General features: G+C 40.9%; 1 protein-coding gene across 3 annotated transcripts in view; it reads left to right on the top strand.

Moving 5' to 3' along the window:
- Positions 1-13668, top strand: part of FSTL4 (follistatin like 4) — a 343973-nt gene that overhangs the window by 293207 nt on the left and 37098 nt on the right. For 2 of the 3 annotated variants that reach the window (XM_083428816.1, XM_083428817.1), the window contains exons 7-8: positions 1519-1685; positions 10764-10884. The exons of the other annotated variant lie outside the window; for it this stretch is intronic. In XM_083428816.1, the coding sequence (XP_083284942.1) occupies positions 1519-1685; positions 10764-10884 (288 nt within the window). The remainder of the gene's footprint in view (positions 1-1518; positions 1686-10763; positions 10885-13668) is intronic. 3 annotated transcript variants of the gene reach the window in all.

The raw sequence follows: 13668 nt of genomic DNA on the forward strand, positions 1-13668 counted from the left end.
ACCTCGGGTTAAGAACTTAATTCGTTCTGGAGGTCCATTCTGAACCTGAAACTGTTCTTAACCTGAGGTACCACTTTAGCTAATGGGGCCTCCCACTGTCGCTGTGCTGCCGCGGCACGATTACAGTTTTCATCCTGAAGCAAAGTTCTTAACCTGAGGTACTATTTCTGGGTTGGCAGAGTCTGTAACCTGAAGCGTATGTAACCTGAGGCGTCTGTAACTCGAGGTACCACTGTAACAGGGAATTTGGATGACATTTCACAAAGTTGCCACCTTTTCCTGGCAGGTCTCCTCTGCCTTTATAGCAGCTCATTTTCAGGTTACATCTCCATGCTTGGTGGAGGGAACTTCTCCAGTTTAATTTTCTACATTCCATGCAACTGTTAAAGGCATTAGGAAACCTTCTGTTAGAATGTTAGCAATCTTAGTTTTCCTGTATGGTATCAAAATCTGTACAAAGATGATTGTACAGAATCTAAGCCTCACTGAAGGACCATGGCTGAATAGCAGAAAACATGCTTTGCATGCCAATAAGAACCAGGATCTGAAACCTTGAAGATCCACTGCCAGTCAGGATCGACCAGGGCAGAATATATATTGCTGCTTCTCCTGCAAAAGTATCCCCTTTCCTACAGGAGGAGGGAAAACACCATACTATGATGTACCAGTACCTAAAGGGACCCCTGACCATTAGGTCCAGTCGTGGCCGACTCTGGGGTTGCAGCGCTCATCTCGCTTTATTGGCCAAGGGAGCCGGCGTACAGCTTCCAGGTCATGTGGCCAGCATGTCTAAGCCGCTTCTGGTGAACCAGAGCAGCACACAGAAATGCTGTTTACCTTCCCACTGGAGCGGTACCTATTTATCTACTTGCACTTTGATGTGCTTTCGAACTGCTAGGTTGGCAGGAGCAGGGACCGAGCAACGGGAGCTCACCCCGTCGCGGGGATCGAACCGCCAACCTTCTGATCGGCAAGTCCTAGGCTCTGTGGTTTAACCCACAGCGCCACCCGCGTCCCATGATGTACCTACACAAGGTGATTTCAGATGCGTAAGGTCATGTGTACATTACGTATCTCTCAGATCCTAGAAAAGGTACTAGCATGGACATTCCACAGGTGGTTTTAGGAGTACATGTGAGAAACTTCAGAACTCTGCTTTTATTCATGCTTGTCAGTTTGAGGAAGGAGATGTAAATATTATTATATTTTGCTCTACAGTCTATTTAATCTGAATTCCATTTCTGCAGGGTACAAATGAGAATGGAAGACAATACTGTCTTTTCCCCCCTACATAGCTGGAAGGCTATCTGACAACCAAGGAAGCATGAAATAAAGGATTACATTGTAATCTAGGTTTATTGAGGTATATCCCATTTCATGTTGTTGTTCTAACGTTGACCTTTTTAGCAGTTCATACCTTTACTATTGCTGAAACCTCCCCAATCAATCAGTGAAAAGGCCAGATTTATTTCATGGATAATAATAATAATAATTACTTTTGTTCCATTACTTTCACAGAGGTGGTCCAACTCACACTTTCTGAAGAGCAGAAGGTCAGCGTTACCACAGTAACTGTTGGGCTGAGCACTGTATTGAACTGTGCTATCCATGGACCTCTGCGGCCTCCAATCATCTGGAAACGCAACGGGGTTGTGTTGAACTTTTTAGATCTGGAAGATATTAATGTAAGTATTCGCCGACAGATATAACAAATGGGGGTCTGCAACAAAGTGTTGCAGTGTGGAGTGCTTCTGTTTGGCATTCCAGTCCAGAACATTTTGGAATGACGTCTGTGAGCATTTATGGCACATTTGGGATATTTGCCAGTCAGAAAGGGGTAGTTTTCTTGGCATTAACTCTTCCAAATCATTATGCTCTGGTAGGACCAAGGTTTCGTTAGACAATTTGAAAATTGAACACAGTGCATTATCTCTCTTGTGGTAAAAAAAAAATCTGCATTATTCAATGATCTATTTAAAGGTACTGAGGGGGAAAGGGAGGGAGGGAAAGGCACTATACTTCTTAATGTACTTGAAGTCAGTTAATTAAATTACTTCATTCCCCACCCTTTTAGCATGCCTCAAGCAGCAACTCAATTGCATTTCTACTTTTCACAATAAGGTTAGCAATTTAGTTAATTGGAAGTGCAACAGGAGATTAATTGTACCTTTTAACTTCAAGGAAACCCTGCCTGCTTCTGGCACAGTCAAAATAACTTACAGGCTTGGAGAATTTTCAGGCACTTGGGTGTGTGTAGAAATCCACATATTGTATTTCAATTAAGCTATTGTTCTTCTAAAAGCTAACAGCGATCCAGAAAATGATATCAAAATAAGAACCCAGATTGCAGCACAGAATCTGATATCAACAAGACCCCATAAGGTTTCAAAACAGAAACTGATAGCATATGACAACAAAGGAGTAGCTCATCCTGAATGTCCACATAAATTAAAAACAGGAGACTAAAACATCCTTGCTCTGTTTTTCTGTTTCCTTTATGTGATGTTTTGATTGACACTAAAATTAATTATTTTTTCCTGTTCATTTAATGAGAAGTTTTCATAACCAGCACAATAATTTCCCTTATCAGCCAAGACCTTAACAGTTTCATCGCACAACTTTCTTACAAAAATGTTGTCCTGGTGGCACATGTAATTAAGTCTATTTATGCCAGATTGTCAGGAAAACACTCCAGATTGCCTAGATTGAAAAAATAATAATGTTTAATAGTAATGAATACTCCTGCTGCTTGGGATGCATTTCAAAGAAGCTAGCTCCATTTACTCACAAAAGTTAGGAACTTCAAATATGAGAATAATGATTTCTCACTATCATTTATCCTTCAATTGTCAATACCACATATGGGGTGCGGTGAGGGGAATAGATGACATGGGTCATATTGCATTAAGTGATCAATATCCTGGTAATGCCCTGCCTTGTAGAGATGTTGATTTACAACAGTTTTCACTTCCCTAAAAGGCTTCCAGTAGCTTAATTATTATACTATGCAGTATACTAGGGGCAGTGTTTGTACAACACAGAATTGTACAACACATCTACAGCCTACTACAGAGGCACATTTAAAATTGCCTGTGCTCTTTTTGTGGAGGAAGTGAAGTGCCAATAGTCATATCTTGTTGTTTTGGTTTTTTTAAAAAAAGAGTTTCTGAACAAAATGGCAGCTGTGGGCAACAAGAAAAGAGATGATTGTGCTCTATACTCGTGTGTACTGCCACAAAGAAACCACTGGTTGTGGTTACCGTCTTTCTGATGTTAATTCTTACACCCATGGTTGAAACTGCTGTGAATGCCCTTCTTCATATACAGATTTTAGAAACTCAGGTGGATGGATTTGTCCACGGCAAGTACACTTGAGAACTCGGAATAACTATGCCTGTAATTTTGCCCTATGCAGCCTAGCTGGCTGATCATTATATCAATAAGATTACCCTTTGCTATTCATTGTACAGGACAACTTACCACAAATCCACATTTAGTCATTACTCCCAAAATATAGTTTTCATCACCTATCATTCTCCCCCACTGTTCTCACAGATACTGAAAGTTATTTCCTGTCTTGAGATTTGATTTAAAGTCATCTGCAAGGAAGCAATTGCCTTTGGGGGAAGGGGGGTTTGCATAGGACACATCAGGGAATTTAATGCAGGGAGGCAAATGTTCTTAGAAACTATAGCTTATCTTCCCACACCTTTGATGAAAAATCAATAGTTCCCCTTCAATGCCATGTTCCCAGGAGTTAACAAACTGCAGCATGCAATTTGTTTATTACCGTTGCTTGTGTGTACCACTACCTGTGACAGATACAGTATGGCTGGAGGTACTTGTAAGGAATACATGTTCAAAGTTAAAGCAGAAAAATCAGTGGCTCAGGGTGCCAGAATAGTGTTGGACTTGGGACAGGAGACTCAACCTGAGGGATGTAAAGGAGGCAAGCCCAGCTATGAAGCTGACTGGCTTTGGGCAATTCTCTCTCTTAACCTAACCTACGGTACTTCATGGAGTTCTAATAAGGATCAAAGAGAATTGTGAATTGTGAAGGGCACTTGCAGAAGCATAGAGTGGACATCTGCTGGGCTTCTCTGACCTTTTAGGAATGTGCATCTACCCTTCACCTTCAAGATTTTCACTGTGGGGAACACTGCAGCAACCGCCATTGCTTCATAGAGTGTTAAGCAGCTTTATATGTCAAGCGTGCAAAGGGTGTTCTCTCTGCCAGATCCAAGATGCTAACAGTGGACGTTAACACTGCAGGGCTTTACTGCCTAGGCCAAGAACCTGATGTCAAATATGCAACCTTTTAAAGTTAAATGTTAAAATAAAGCAGTAGAAAATAATTTACAATTTGTACTCTTCAGAATCCTGGGATTCCTTTGAAACTTATCTGGAATTTCTCAGTAGAATTAACAGTAATAGCAGACAAGCTTCCCTAAAAGGCACCTTGCTCACTACTACTGCGATCACCTACTGGGGTTTCTTGTAGGGCACACTCTTCGTTCCTTCAGGGCAGCAGTGAAGTTGAAGAGGCCTGGCAAGGGCATTCAAATGTGCTTGGCACCCATCTTAAAGAACTTCAAAGCCCCATGCTTCTTGCTGGCAGAAGAGTCAATGTGGAAAAACTTCCCTGAAAGTTTAAAGTTTGAAAACCAAAGAAGCTCAGTAGCTTCCTCAACTCCAGTTTACCCAAAATTGTACCTCACATACCAAAAGCAAAGGAACATCCATATTGTTTCATGAAAACAGATACGATGGGCCCAAAACTGGATATGGTGCAGACACCTCAAGATGCAGGCTAGAGACAGTGTGGGGATGTCACCTTGAACCCAAAGGAGTCAGGAATAAAAAAATCTGCTGAGTGATGGCTAGGCCACCCCACGCATGATTTAGCTTTATAGCTCATTCCTTCAGAGGGAGTGCAAACCCTCCCAGAATAGATATCTCCCTGAGAAATTCCATGCCTCTTATGTTTTTCCTAGAAACTATTGGAAGTTTCACCTGAGAGGAAGAAATCTACATATTTGCTTTCCTTAAATTACAGAATTGATCAGCATGGAGTAAGACCAAGAGCAAACAATGCTAATGAAACGTACATTCCCAGCTTGTCTCTGGAAATGAATTATTAAGAGGGCCAAAGAAAATGATTTAGGTGTCCATAACTAATTTAGATGTTTATTGGTTGTGTTTACATTAATCACTCGTGAGTCTATTGTAAGAATTAAGATTAGGGACAATTTGATTAGTATGGAGAAAGTAATTTTCAAAGTGATAGACGCTGGAGATTTTGCAAGAGACAGATCTCATTAGATGCTAGGGTGGTTTGTGTTTTACAATCCTGTGAGCATCATTACAATAATGTTTCTGATATTGTGAAGAATAAGCAATATTTTCAGAACAAAACTGGTAAAAGCTATCATTTATAAGTCCTTCTCCATTAAATAAAACAGGTGATCTGTTGAGTGCAATTAACAACAACACCACCAACAATAATAAATATGAGCCAGAGTTCTAGCACTGAAGGAAATCATATGAGGCTGTGCATAACTCTTTTGTCAGCTGTATTTTGGGGGATGTCCAGTGTTATAGTCAGTGGTTGTAATGTTAGGGGCCAGAAGCAACTTCTGGGGGGGAATCATCCTGCTCTTTTATTGCCCATCTAAAGTCAAAATAAGGGTTTTGGGGGTGGCAGCATTTGTGACGAAAAGCAGAGCATAGTTTGAGTAATTAAAACATTGACCTGACAACCTATCACTCCATATCCAGCAAGGTAAGCTGAAGAGGACTGCATTACCTGTTGGATTTTTCCATCTGATTTCCCTGTTAAATAAATCCCTATTTAGGCAAAGAATTGCTTTGGATTCCATATCTGCATGGAAAAGACATGCTGGGCTCCTCAGGTGGAACTACTGATACCTTAAAGTGCTTCCATCTGTTCTTTATACAACTACATGTCCTATATAAGAGTATTCTCCTGCAAGACCAGCCTTTTCATGAATGAAGCCAACCCCTTAAGGGAACTGGGATGGAGGAAGGAGAATCTCCCATTCTCTTTGGTGCTTCCATTTCACCCATCAATACCTCTTATTTTAAGATTAGCATCCAGGCTGAATGGATGGATGGATAATCTGTTTCTATTAGTGTTCACACCCAGCATACAGCTTATTAGCAATTATCTTCGACCTATTATCAAAAGTTGGAACAGCTAGTATTTTCATTGTTCATAATTAAATTGTGATACTCACCTGAAAAACAAGGTTTCTCCCTCTCTTTCCCAATTTGAAAGGTTGGCAAAAGTTCTGTCTGAAGTATAATTGTCTGTATATTGAGTTCATGAAATGAGATTGGGAGGGAGGGTTCAATGGGTTTTTTTTGTGATATTTTAACCTTTGTGGTAGTGTTCTTTAAAATATTATTCCTTCTGCATAATTTTCCTTCTCCCCGCTTTAAGAAAAAAAGAACAGTTTTCTGAGTTTATAATCTGTAAGATTGTCTATGACAATACGAGAAAATGATCACACCTTATCTGTGACACAGATCTTGCCACCCAACAAAACCGATTACCTTGTTCTTCTTCGTTTGTGTGAGATACTTCATATCACATTAATTTTGACGGGTTAAAAAGCTAAGCCGATATCATTAAACGGAGATTGACATCCACCTTTTGACAGCTGTTGGTAATTACTGGCAATAGAAGCACTTGATCATCAAACTAATATGACAAGGCCTCACATGTCACCCTTTCAGCAGGTATTTATAAAGTGCTGGTGCTGATGTTAGGAGGAGGCCAAAGGAAAAGAGCCAGTGGGTATATGCCCCACAGACAGCTACCACCACACCCATAGCAGGACCTGCCAGCCCTATCACGAAGCACAACAAACCCTCTGAGAAGGGGTTCCTGCAACTGCAGTCCACTTCCAATGGGGACATCAGCAGAGGCAGAAAAACCTACTGTGTAAGAGTAACTCATGCAGTCGGTTCCACATTATTCTGTAGGGTTTCCACGATTCCAGAGCTGTGTGTCATTAACAATTGTGCAATGGGGAGTGGTTTCATCTGCCAAATTTCTGCAAATTCAGCTCTGCAAAAATAAACAAACAATGAAATAATGAAATGAAATGTAAAAGAAAGAAAGGGTGGTGAGTGAATAGAAAATAGTTCTGATAAGAAACTAAAACATTGGAGCAGTTCTAGAAAGGAGTTACAGAAAAGGTACCTGACAGTTGGCCAGACATTGTTTTGTTTTTTAAATTGTCTGTGCACCGTTGTGGCTTTTAAAGGATTATTGAATATAAAAGCAAGCCGAGATCAATCCAGAATGCTGGTTTTTAAACTAACAAAGCTTGAAAGTGTACTGGGATCATTTAAGCAATATTCTTTTCCAAGGGTATTTGTAAAATGTAAAAGAAACCCACTAGAGGATACAGACTTTTATTTCAAAGGGAGGAAAGTGAAGCAAACGAAGAAGGAAGCAGTTTGCTGCTATGTGTATATGTCACTGAAAAGAATATAGGAGCGTGAGTCTATGGAAAGGAAACATTTGGTTAAAGCCACAAGCAATTTCACAATGCCACTCCTGCTTTTCAGCAAGGATGAATTTGCCACACATGCCTTCTTGGGAGATGAGGGAAATTGGTCTCTTCCTTGGGAATTACCTGGGCAGGAGGAGAGCAATCAGCTGCTATTTAAGCCTGCTGTCCAGCCCTTAACCTTCTATTTTGCAGCATCCACTCTTTCTAGTTTTTTTTGCTAGGCCTGAGTAATAATTTTTAGGGGAGTGCCTGATTGACCCATGGAATTCCTCCTTCACCCACTGCAAGATCCTTTGTTTTGCTCTTGATATATTTACTTACTTGGTCTGCTTTGGACTCAGAGCAGGAAGGTAAGGGAATTTAAGAATTTAGTAGACAGGCAGTCTGAGGCATTATGGGGGTTGGCAGCAGTATTGATTCACCTTCTGCAGCCTTTGGCTTGGGTGGCGGATCCCTGAGCTGCCTTGTAGACCTGGCATGTACACCTTGGTGAACACTGGACAGCGGGGCCATTTTGAATATGATACTTCAGAAGTCAATAACTGTGATATAATTTATTAGCAATAAGGCAAGGATTCTGAGTGATTCCTTCACTGCCCTTTGGTTAACGAATTTGTGTCCATTTGATAAGGGTGTGAGGGAGGGTCTGCCATCCTTTTAAAAGTATTTTAATAATGTCTGGAGAAATGTCAGTCTTTGGAATTTTGGAGGAGAACCACAGCTGTCTAAAAGAAAGAGTTTGGATGAAGAATTTGGATTTGATATCCCGCCTTTCACTCCCTTTAAGGAGTCTCAAAGCGGCTAACATTCTCCTTTCCCTTCCTCCCCCACAACAAACACTCTGTGAGGTGAGTGGGGCTGAGAGACTTCAAAGAAGTGTGACTGGCCCAAGGTCACCCAGCAGCTGCATGTGGAGGAGCGGAGACGCGAACCTGGCTCCCCAGATTACGAGACTACTGCTCTTAACCACTACACCACACTGGCTCTTTGGAAGAAAAGAGGGTTTTCTTCCAAAAATCCTCTGTAGGGCTTCACACATTTCTTCAGTGGGCACCTAATCTTCTGGGGTCTCCTGGATATGAGCCTTTCTCTTTTTGTACCACATAGAAAGTTCCCAGTAATATTCACATATCAAAGAGAGGATATTTATTCTGCAGGCATAATTTATTATAAGCACTGCAAATATATAGCCTGCATTAATTGCAAAGAATCAAAAATAGAGTTTAAGCATCATAAATTATGTCTTTAGGCAAAAGCTTCTCTTTGGTATATGGGAATGAAATAATAAAATAGGACTTTACATCTTTGAAAAATGTATTTGCTCATACTATGCATCAGAGTAAAATAGATCATCCATAAAAAGACAATTTTAGAGCACCAACCAAGTGTTCATAACATTAATCAGAGATGTCTATTAGGAAGCAACACATGAATGACAGAGGATTTTTATTGCTTTGTTTTTCTTCAGCTCTTTTATAAATCATCTCATAAAAGTAGCCATCTAGTTTTTATTGATTTAAATTCAATCTAGACTATAATATTTCAAGCATAACAATGTCTGATAACACTAGTACTTCCATCAAAGTCTGTTTTCGGAACTGGTGCAGCTCAGAAGCTTGCTCTCGTATCCTCTTGAACTTTGGTTCGAATATGAGGTACCACATGTGTGAGAACAGTTAACAACTCACAATCTTCACACAGTGTTTGCTTTTTAAAACCTAGAACTGAGTGCCCTTGTGGCTTGGGCCATGGAAACACACCACTCATGTTTGAAAATGCAGACTACATACTTAGCGGCAGTGGTACACAAAGGGGCAGGGCAACCACCTTCTGACATTGGTTCTATTGCCTCTTGCCAGACATGGATGGTGCAGGGCAAGGCAGTGTGAGGTCAAGGGAGCTACATGTTACAAATCCAGAGCTTCCTCAAGCTCACGGCCATCTCACCCTGCCCCATCCCAGTAAACACAGCACTGCCTTCCTCCTCCTCATTCGCCACTGCTGGATCTGCATATTGATTTCTTTCCTATTTAGCACTTTCCTACTTGGCCCTCCAGATATTTTTGGACTCCATCAGCCCCAGCTAGCATGCCCAATGGTAAGGGATGATGGGGGGTGTGGCCTAACAGCATGTGGAGGACTGCAGGTTCCCCACCTGTTATGTCTCAGTTTTCAGAGTTCTGAAGTCTTTTATTGGGTCTGAAGAGTTAAACTCTTTGCCCTCGCATTCATGATTATTTTCTGCCTGATGTTTTATTAGCTGTATTGCATAATTGGAGGTATATAAGGCACTAAGGCTCTGCACGTAAAGGATTTTATTTAGCATGTGTCATACATTAAGCTAATTAAGGGAGGGGGAAATCATTCTTTAACTTAATTAAGTATGGTTTTTAAATGTGTACTTTTGGGTTTTGTATAAAAGTATCAGCACTTCAGTAAAATCCTGCATGCTAATGAAAGCAGAAGAAAAGCTGCAGCCTGTGTTTATTCCTCGATATATAGGCTTATGAAGCATCATTTGCAGTAAACCGATAAGCAGAACGCAAGGCCAACAGAGCCACATTTTGAAACCTAGCAGATAGTTCAGCTTTTCTAACATAATTATAATTCTAAATTACACCATAAGAACTAGAAGTACAGAGCAGAGTTCTTCTCCTTTTTTCAAGCAAAAAATAAAGCACATTTTAGCCAATTAAAAATCAAAAGGATTTTCAAAAAAGGAAATGCCCTTTCTTCTTCTTAACTCGTAACTAGGTTTATTGAACAATAGCAGAAATCACTGACACACAATGCTCTTGCAAATAATTGAAAGCCTGTTTCAGAGCTTCATTTAGTAGGCAGTGCTTTCATTAACCATATCCATAAACTAAAACCACATCCCAAAAACAGTTTGCCTTGTAATTTGTCAAGTATTCAATTGTCAGGCTGGATTATCATCATTTTATATAAGAGTCCCATTTTATTTTATTTTTAGAAACCAGGGAGCTTTTCAGATGAGTTAGTTTTAGTTTCTCCCATTTATGTATTGGCAGGTTATCTCTTATTCATTCCATCTTACAAATCTGCGTATGTAAAAATACCATGTTGAAAATGTAAGCCCCATTGAAAGCTGAGCAACTGTCAAAACACGCAAAGTGTTAGCATAGCCACTTGCAGCATTTAAAACAAAATTGCTAAATGATAGGTCTTTTCCCCTCCCTTGTCTTTTGTTACTTACAGGATTTTGGAGAAGATGATTCTCTCTACATCACCAAGGTAACAACTATTCACATGGGCAATTACACGTGTCATGCCTATGGCTATGAAGAACTGTATCAGACCCACATTCTTCAGGTGAATGGTTAGTAAATGGCACATGTGACAATTCGCTGAAATGTTCCTGTGAGCAATGCTGAATGTTAATATTGTTCTCACAAAAGCAGCAAAACAAAAGCATACCGCATCTTTTCACTGCTACCCGCAGAATGGGAAAGAAACCTGTTATATTGTTAATTTACACATTGAGAAACGGCAAGGGAAAAGCAAGCAGCAATAGAGAGATCAACCGAAGAGATATACAAAATATTTGTTAATTTTTTTTAACCTATAGCAGTGATGGGTGAAAAGTGGATTGGGAGATCTCTGGCTGATTTTCAGTCGTAAGGCTTTCTGACTCCTAATGGCAACAGCAAAAAGGCAACTTTCCTTCTGATTGTGCAACAGGCCTTCATTTTTATCTCCTCCACTTCATAGAGCCCCATGTATACCCAGAAATCTGCTCTGAAAGGTCCCCATATCACCTGAAGCAGATTTTGAGGGTGTGCAGGAAAGGAAAGTGAAATCAATTGCATGAGTATTTCGCTCCTGCATAGACAGTACTGGATAAGGCCCTGTGTCTTACCCCTGGCTTGGTTCACAGCGTTCTCAAAAACAAAGTAGATCCATCAGTCCTGAAGTCTGCCTTCCCTTGATCTATAGTTAATACAATTTATCAGTATAGCAGTTATGAATGTTTCCCAGGCCTTTGTCGGTTATCATCAATCTCGTGGGCCGACAACTGTTTCCTTGGGGTAAAGTTTTCTTTTCTTGGTCACTGGCAATTTTTAGCTGCAGTTTTATGAATAGGGCTATATGCAGCTTCCAGACAGGGCTCGAAACACAAGTCTGAAGCAGGGTTGTTGTTTTTAGGCCAGCCGAAGAAAAGGAGAGATGAGCTTGCAGGATGGGCTCTGCTTAAGGAACAGTGTGCGGTTAATCCATTGTGGCTGGGTGCAACAAATTGGTTTGACTTATGGGAATACTTACGTTTTGTGTGTGCATTCATATATATGCAGCTAGGTGGCCTGTGCATGTTTCAGGGAGCAAAAGAATTCCCTTCTCAAAATGTTCTTTGTGTGATAACGAAGAATGGCTTGCCCAGCAAGGCAGGGCAGCAGCAGCAATACCTCCTGGCAGGAACGCCATTGTTGCTTTTACCAGGAAGTCTGAGGCAGGAAGATCAGGGCTGTGCAGGCACACAGATAGAGCCAATGCAGCACTCCTGCTGGTGTGCCCCTGTGGACCCAACCTTGCTGCACCACAAACAAACACACACCCCTCCTGGTCTGCAGCAGTAATACCTCTTCCAGGAGTGTCTGTTGCTGCAGCTCCATGATGCCAAGTGGCCTGCTGCTGATAATTTCTAATAAATGCTGGATGGGATGAGGGGGAAGCATTTAAAATGTATATTTTATTTTTTGTATTTTCTTCGTTGTTTTCCACCTTAGGCAACTCTGGGAGGAAGGGCAGGGTTAAAATGTTAATAAATACATAAGCCAAACAGCTTGCTCCTCTGTATCTTTTCAGATATTCTGGAATGTTACTGGTGTCAGACAGCAATGTAGATTTGTTGCCATCCCTGAGAATCCAAGCCCCAGAAGGCTTTGAAACTTCAAAAGATGATTGCACAGAGTGGGACATTGTAGACAGTAGATCAAATCCAAGGCTTCCTCCAACCTGTCTTTTCAGATACAACAAGTTGAGAGGGGGGTATGTGTTCTTTGTAGATGAAAGCACAGGGAAGTGAGTTTCATGTTTGCTTTTATATATATCTGTAAAACCCTGTGAGGCATCCTCTCCTCAAAGGGCATCCTTCTCATTACAAATCTTCTTCCTTGTTTGCCTTGTAATACGTCCAAACAGCCAAGCGCTAGCAAACATGTCAAGTGTGTGGACATCAGTTTCGACAGAGTGGTGTTGGAGTCTTATGCAACACTGCAGAATGATGCCAGAGCCTGTGAGAAAGATTTGTCTGATGCAGTGTGGAAGGTTCTTGTGCTACCTCTTGAGATTTCTCCCTAAAGTGCCTTGTTGCAGCTCTTAATGTACTTCACTCCCATTGCACAACTCTTCTTTTTCACTCCAGTGATTACATGTTCCGGCAACTGATGTTGGGGCAGTGGATCAAAAAGGGATAGCAAAACAATGCTGTTTGACCTACAGAAGGCAGTGCTAGCATTTCAACATGGGTTCTTCTTCAGGGATTGCTTGCATTTCATAGTTTTGCAGTCCGAGGACAAGGTCTGAGTCTTTTCCTTGGACTGAAAGGCAGAATACTAACAAAGGCAAGGAACATGCAATTAGACTAATATATAAACTAAGTGAACTTAGCAGAAAATGACAGATAATATAATAGCATATGATAATATATTTTAAATGCATAGAGAATCAGCATTCGGGAAAATAATGCTCTAGTTTGGTGCTGCCATTATGAGCCATACCATAATACCTATTTCACAAAAGAACCTGGACCAGTGATTCAGATTGTAAGAAGCTGCCTTATTATAACAAATTGGGCCATTGGTTCATCTCGCTCAGTACTGCCCACAGCAGCTTTCCAGGGTTTCAGACATTTCCAGCCCTACTTTAAGATGCCAGCAATAGGACCTAGGACATTCTGCATACAAAGCAGAAGCTCTGCCATACATGCTCCCAATGTTCACACAAATACGCTAACAGTAACTAAATATTTAGGCCTATTCCTTTTCCTTATCTCAAAGCAAAGGCACCCCGTGGGGCACGTCTGTAGATCTTAGTAAATGCTGGTGCAAACCTCTTTTTTCCCTACCACAAAATGTGACCCACAAATACTTAAGGATTATGTTGA

This window comes from Podarcis tiliguerta, assembly GCF_965153285.1.
Source record: "Podarcis tiliguerta genome assembly, chromosome: 2".
NCBI classification, from domain to species: domain Eukaryota; kingdom Metazoa; phylum Chordata; class Lepidosauria; order Squamata; family Lacertidae; genus Podarcis; species Podarcis tiliguerta.